This window comes from Egretta garzetta, unplaced genomic scaffold (genome assembly GCF_000687185.1).
Source record: "Egretta garzetta isolate BGI_Z169 unplaced genomic scaffold, ASM68718v1 scaffold153, whole genome shotgun sequence".
NCBI lineage: Eukaryota > Metazoa > Chordata > Aves > Pelecaniformes > Ardeidae > Egretta > Egretta garzetta.
Genome location: NW_009259114.1, coordinates 533,812 through 541,089, shown reverse-complemented (window position 1 = coordinate 541,089; position 7,278 = coordinate 533,812). Strand labels below are relative to the sequence as shown.

General features: G+C 40.8%; 1 protein-coding gene across 1 annotated transcript in view; it reads left to right on the top strand.

The window, feature by feature from the left end:
• Positions 1-7,278, top strand: part of GRIN2A (glutamate ionotropic receptor NMDA type subunit 2A) — a 185,988-nt gene that overhangs the window by 105,179 nt on the left and 73,531 nt on the right. The window contains exon 3 of the mRNA XM_009635462.1: positions 5,765-5,777. Within this exon, the coding sequence (XP_009633757.1) occupies positions 5,765-5,777 (13 nt within the window). The remainder of the gene's footprint in view (positions 1-5,764; positions 5,778-7,278) is intronic.

The following is a 7,278-nucleotide window of genomic DNA, read 5'->3' as shown; positions in this document are numbered from 1 at the left end:
TTTAGTCTGGAGAAGAGGAGGCTGAGGGGAGACCTGATCCCCCTCTACAACTACCTGAAAGGAGGCTGTGGCGAGGTGGGGGTCAGCCTCTTCTCCCTGGTAATGGACGCTAGGACGAGGGGGAATGGTTTGCAGTTGCACCAGGGCAGGTTTAGGCTAGACATTAGGAAAAACTTCTTCCCCGAAAGGGTTGTCAGGCTCTGGAATGGGCTGCCCAGGGAGGTGGTATGGTCCTCATCCCTGGAGGTATTTAAAAGAAGGATAGATGAGATGCTTAGGGACATGGTTTAGTGGTGGGATGGCAGGGTTAGGTTAAAGGTTGGACTCGATGATCTCAAAGGTCTTTTCCAACCAAAGTGATTCTATGATTCTATTCTATGATTCTATGATTCTTTACAATATCTCATATGGAAGCTACTAAGCAGTATTTATGAAATTTGTCCTGACCGAATATTGCAGATGAAGCGCTTTCCACAGAAAAGCAGGATGGAATTGGCACAAGAAGGAAAGACAGTGCTGATTTTATATAGGAGATTGTGGAACATTTTTAATCTTTCAAGATGTACGTGCATAATTAGATTAGGGGTTGATTGCCATATGATGTCCTGGAATAGTTGTTGTTTTCCATGAAAATGGCATCTTTTTGCACAGCATTCTTCAGAAGCACTCTTAAAAGCCAAATACTGCCAAGTAAATGGATTTTAACATTTCATATGTGTCTTTCATAAAAAGTCTGACCAAAGTTCAGAAGCTTGCACAGCTCTCCTTAGAGAGTGTCACCAAAATTGGGAATAATCCTCGTAACACCAATGTAGTGTTAAAAGGTGGGCATTCTTTATTCATGGTGCCAGATGCACCGGGGATCATTCCGCCTAGCGTGCATACCACAGGTTACATCAACTAAAGTTTATATCACCTCGTTACATACATATGCATTGAATTTCCCTGAACTAATTATCATATTTACATAGTCATTACGCATGCATCCTTAAAAGCTGAGGGGCGTCTCTGGTAGTATCTGGGGGGCTGTACCGCGTGTCCTTTGATTGAGCCCTCCTTGTTGAGCATGCGCATTGTTACTGTACCTTGTTTCTTTTTCCATAGCACCCAGTTTCTAAAACACACCACAAACCTGTTACTTTGGTTACATTAAAACACTCCTTAACCTATTATTAAAATGGATAGGTTCTGCAGGTAGTAGCTTAGCAATAATGTTAGCGTTTTAACTCTCCCATCACCTTGGTCCTTAAGACTAAGATACATAACAAAACAGCTATCATCTTGGTTACAAGAGGACTTGCCTTTAGTATGACACTTCAACTTTTTTTTGGTCTCCTCTTTCCTATTTCTAAGCCTCTGCCTCTAAAACTGCAAATATACCAGAGGTGTTGCAGAAAATCTGTGACTCTTCCTGCCGCCCCAGTTGCCCCAGGGGAGTGACAGGAGGCAGCACTGGGGTGGCTCTCTGGTCCAGCATGGCTCTGGGAAAGCCATGGCACAGTGACTTGTGTCAGGGCGGAGCTGCTGGAAGGCACTGCTGGGGTGATTGTCCTACCCACACCTGGTTTGTTATCCTCATGTAGTTGTTCTTAATGCATGTGCTGACAATGCCAGAGAAAAGTGAAAGCTAATGGCATCCCATTAACCAAATTCTGTGCCTTAACAGTGGGATCTGTGCGAACAAAACAGTTCACTACTAATATTTGAACACCAGTTTCTGTGAAATTAAATAGTATTCTGTCGTCAGAAGTGTCAGTGTTTAAAACACAGTGGTTCAGTTGGATGCGCCACAAAAAATTGAAGCTGTTTTGAAAAGGACTTCTACCTCATTGTTTTGGTAATACACCAGTGTACACTTGAACTAGGTATTCAGTATTCAGCATAAGCCGTCTTTCTTCAAACAAACATCTTTTTCTCATTAAATCTGTATGACTACAAGAATAGAGCTGGTGAGCATTAGGGCAGTGAGATTAGACTACACCAGGGGATACTACAGTGTGCAGTGTATGATGCACATAGAAATTATTAATAGGAGAAGTTGTAATATAGTGCACTGTGGTAATAAAGTCCCTTCCCCATGTGAAACACTGAGCTGTGAAGTGAGAATATATTTTCCGTGCTGGAGATTCTTTGAGCTTCTCCAATCCACAAGAACAAGAAGCAGGCTGGTTTTAATTTATAAATGCCAGAATTACACTAAAATGAATGAACTTTAAATAGTCCTTCTTATGTAATAACTGCCCAAGTCTATTCTTGTCACATATAATCTGCGAGAAAAGCAAGTATATCCAAGCATTTAGCTGTGCTAAGTAATCTCTGGGAGCTGACCAACCTCAATACTGATGATACAGTAACAATACATCTTCAATCATACAATAAAGCAGATTATACTTATTTTTCCCAAGTCTTTTGACAGATCTTAAAAGAACAAGTCCTCTGTAAACTGGCTGTTGATATGTATGCAGGAAAATATTTGCTGGATTATTCATCAAACCATCGTGTCCATTTAATACCTGATTTTGCTCAAAAGTAAAAGAGGAAAATTTATCTGTCATTGCTAAAAGCTGGAATCAAAATATTGAACTTGATGAGTGAATTTCAGGACTAGAGAGACAGCATATCCTTGCCCTCTGAAGAAGACGTTGTCTTCTAGCCATACTGTAAGCTAACCACAGCACAACAGCAAGGGCAAGAAGATGAACTGTTCAGTGGGCCACGGAAAGACCTTAGGTATTACATTTCAAAACACTGTTCCCACTGAATTCCCAAGTTTTTAAAGCAGGGTGACTCAGGGCAGGATCAACTAATGCATTTGTACTGGCTCTTTGGACCTCACATTACTCCTGTTCCCTGGCTTGGAGATCATGAATAAAGGAAATTATACTTGGGAAGGGTGTGAAATGACAGCCTGCCCAGAGCAGTTTGGACCACTTTCTAGCCCTACAACTTAATTACCAAAAGTAAGATGAGTCTCTAAATCCCACATATTACCTGGTTATATTTGGAAACTGAATGTAACTAAATGTAAACACCACGTGGTAAATGCCCGACTACCTGTGGACAGACAGATCTTTTTGCTTTTCAGCATAATGATAATAGAGCAACAGCTTTGTCATCCCCATCCATCCCTGTACAGGTCAGGGAGGTTGGAAATGTTGCTGTGAAACGTATCTCCTGGGGTTATGACTTTTATACACAACATGAGCACTCCTCTCGACGAACAGAAGCATTTCTATTCACAAAGCGGCAGCATTTTCCATGACGACTGGCAGGGTTATTTTGTTTTGCTGTTTGTTTGCTTACATGTTTTCCTTTTTTGAGAGAGAGCAAGCATTTGTTCAACTGACATTGCATTAATGAGCTCCTAATTCTATCTATCCTACTGCACTAGTGCCAATACTTCACACAATACTATTTTTCTGTCTTGGGAGAATCTGGGCCCTATACAGATGGGGAAAGATTTGAATCAATACATATATATATATATGTCTGTATGGGTTTTAATGCATTGAAAATGTTCCCTGCATTTTATTTTAAATCCTTTATTCGTAGGGTAGAATTAGTTTTTCTATGTGTAACAGAAATGAACATTGATCGAATAGTCGGAAAAAATAAAGCAAATCTGTTTTTTTTTTTTTTCTGGGTCTAGAAAGCCAATAAAATCATCTTAAAATTGCAGTGACAAGAGAAGGATACTTATACATAAACCCATATATACCTTCAAACCAATTTAATACTCAAAGGATTTGAGAGAGGGAGGAGGAGCTTGCACTTCATGGCTTTCTTTACATAAAATTTCTTCATAAATGGAGAGGAAAATCACTATCTAGATGTGGGATGTCACACATAAAGCATTACCGACCTCCATTTACAAGCAAATTAGCTATTATGGCATAGCCTTAGAATACAATACTGAGTTTAAAGCTCAATTAGACTGTCATTATAACAGATGGAGTCTAAAAATCCTGTTTTTTTTTCTCCATTCTTGAGCTGGTTTTGCTCAAGTATCACCTTACAGAGCCTCTTCCCTGCTTTCCACTGAGTTCTCTGCTCCTCAGCTTGCAAGCAGTGTCCCTTTGTGCAACCCTACTTCTCCAGCATTGATTTCCAGCACAAACAGGGAGGCACCGTACAGCAGATGCCAGGTCCATAAGCTGTTTACAATTACTTTAGCCCTTTTCATTGTGAGGGATGCTCCAAAATCCTTCATTCAAGTTAGCTCCTTAAGACAGCATCATATACATTTATCTTGTAGTTTAAAATACAAAGCTGTGCTATCTGTGACCTGAAACTGTGAAGATTACATTTCAGAATAAACCCCCAATTTAGGCATTAATTTTTCATGTAAGGAAGAAACCTACAACTTAGTGATGAGGATAAGAAAGTACAGTGAATTTATGTAATTCACCTTGGCATGCTGATACATCTTCATACTAATGATATATGAAGCAAAACACTTTTTCCCTAGTAGCATACTTGTTGTGCAGAAAAACAAATGTTATTTACATTCACCTAAGACTCTCCAGGATATTTTGTTTGTCTTTCCCATTTTGTGATCCCGCTGCAGTTTTGCTGGAGCCACTGTGTGCTTACAGGAGTGTATTGCACTGTGATGATCTGAGACAGTAACCCAAGTTTCAGCAGTTGCACACATTGCTTACACGTTGTGGAGGGAAACACCTACTTTGAGTATATTTTAAATTTAGTACCTCATTTTTGCTAACTTTAAAGCTTGAAGAAGTTTCAGGTTTTGCAAGCTGCTAGATTTGCTTATTCTTCTTTCTTGCTGCTGCAAATGCTGCTCTACAGAAACAAATCCAAATGAGGATGACGCACCTAAATGGCTGAGGGCATGAACAAAGCTGCAAGCCTTCGTGGAGAGCTGAGGAATGAAGGGAACAGCAGTTTTCCAGGGACAACAGTATATTTAGGCAAGTGTATCTAAATGAGCACCAAGCTGCCAGTCCTAGATTTAATGTTAACAACCAATTCCAGACATGAAAAAAATGAATAAGAAAAGATACTCAAGACCAGAAAAGAACTTTGTCAATGGCAGGATACCACTTAGCCTCATTTGTGTGGGCGTGCTTTCTGATCAGGAGCCCCGGTGGAGTATTGTAGCAATTGGGTTGGTACACAGGGATACATAGAGTCTAATTTACTGCTGACAAGCAGATTTTAAACAGTAACTACTATATATTTGCACTTCTTTTAATTCACTTGCTGTAATTGCCCTCTTCTATAGTATGAGGACATTTTCCATACAGTTGCATTAAACAGCAGGAACTGAATTGATGAAACTGTTGTCATGTTCCTTTGAAAGTAAAACTAAACTTCATCGGCAACAGAAGAGGGGTTGTGGAGGAAAACTCTACAGCCAACGGATCCAATGCCTGCAGGAAGCCAGGCAGGTTCACGGGGAAGAGTTTGGGATGTTTCTGAGGTGGTGGAGCAAAATGTAACCATATTAGTGCTTTTTATGAAACGTTATTTCTAATAATAACAGTAAACTTCTGGTGGTTTATGAGTTACACTAGCCTGTGGCACCCTTCCAAGCATCTGGGCCCTTTCTAATTTTGCTCCCTCCCCTTGTCCCCCTTTCAGAAGGGCTCCCCAAGAGTTTTGTCACTTGCCTGGCAGAACTGGGGCAAAATGACTTTTCCAGACCTAGTGGCAACTAATGCTTTAAGGAGCAGCTGGCAGGAGGTACAAGTAGTTGGCATGCCACTCCTTTTTCACAGTCACTGAGCATATTGTTCCCAAAATTTTATTCATCCGTGCTGGCTCAAGGCCTAGGGAGATACAGCTCCAAAGCAGAGTATCGCTGCAGAGTTATATTCAGGAGAGCGAGGGCTAGGGGAAGGGGAGGAGGAGGAGGCATGAAGAGGAAGGAGAGGCTCTTTGCATCACTGCAAAGGATTTAAATTTAGAAAATAAAATCCTACATAGCCTAAGATGTAAAATTGGCTTTAAAAAAAGCTTCACTGTTTGAAAAATGCATCGCTACCTTGTTTAATAGTGATCTATTTCAGACCTATTTCTATTCGTACTTCAGATGTACTTTATATATGTATACATTCTGTATTCAGCATTTCTTGAGTTAATTTTATAGATTTTTTTTAGGAAATCTGTTTCTTAATGACAAATAATTTGTCTTGGGGTTTTTATTGACAAGTATCTTTCAAATTTCACAGTGGAATCATAGTAAGGAAGTTCAGCAGTTCAGAGCTTCAGCAAGATGAAGAAGAAAAGACAAAATCTGGATTCCCTCCTGCTTTTTTAGGTATGATGCTGGGTGAATGCCAGCCCAGACAGGCTGGCTGTCTAGATTATTAAAATGGCTGGTTCATTCTTTTTGGAGGAAAGAGAAATATCGCCAGATGAAACTTGGTTGTGAGGCCTTTCATCTGCTTTAAATCTCAGTTTGGAAATTCCTTCTTCGGGAGAGGAGAGGGAGAGTTTCTTTTATGAAGCTTGTATTTCCCGAAATCTTTGCTGTTTCTCTTCATTGCTTGTGGTTGTCACGTATTTGAAACATTGCCCATGGTGGAGAAAGCACTAAATAAAAAAATCATAGTCCCCAGTGATGGCACCCGAGGAATTTATGAAGTTTGATTATCTGATCTGGGCTGGAGGATGAGGACAGGACACGTGGGTCTGAACTGGCGGCAGCAAGGAGTCCCATGGGCTTTCTGCTCCCTGCAGCTGTCAGGCCACATGCTTTATTTACAGTAACTAAGTTCTCTTCTTTGGAGGTAGCTTAGGAGTGATAATGTTTTCATTAATGCCTCTGCCTTACCCATTCTATTTTTCCCAGCCAGTGATCTGTTTGGGAGCTGGATACTAGGTGAATTTCGCACTAATTATAAACCAGCCTGTTATCTCAGAGCTGGCTCTGTTCCTGAGCCCAACAAGTCCTGAATTTCTATTTTTAAAAGCCTGAATCTGTATAAAATTATCATTATAAAACACACACACAAAAAAGAAAGGAGCAAATATCAGAGCAACCAGAAGAAAGGGCATCTGAGACAGCTGTACTGTCTCTAAACTTGCTTTTAAAACCACAGGACGTTTGGTTTCTAAAGGTGTAATTCCCATATGGTCTGCCACCCCTCCGTCCTGCAGCCCACCTGCGCCCCGCTGCCTCTGGTGCTTTGCTGGGCTGGAGCTTGAGCAGTTTCTCCCACAATCACACTCGCACCCCTCAGAGCGAAGGTTTTAAAGATAACCCTGGAAATTCAACACATACATATGTGCGCCCCCCCCCCCCGCCGCACA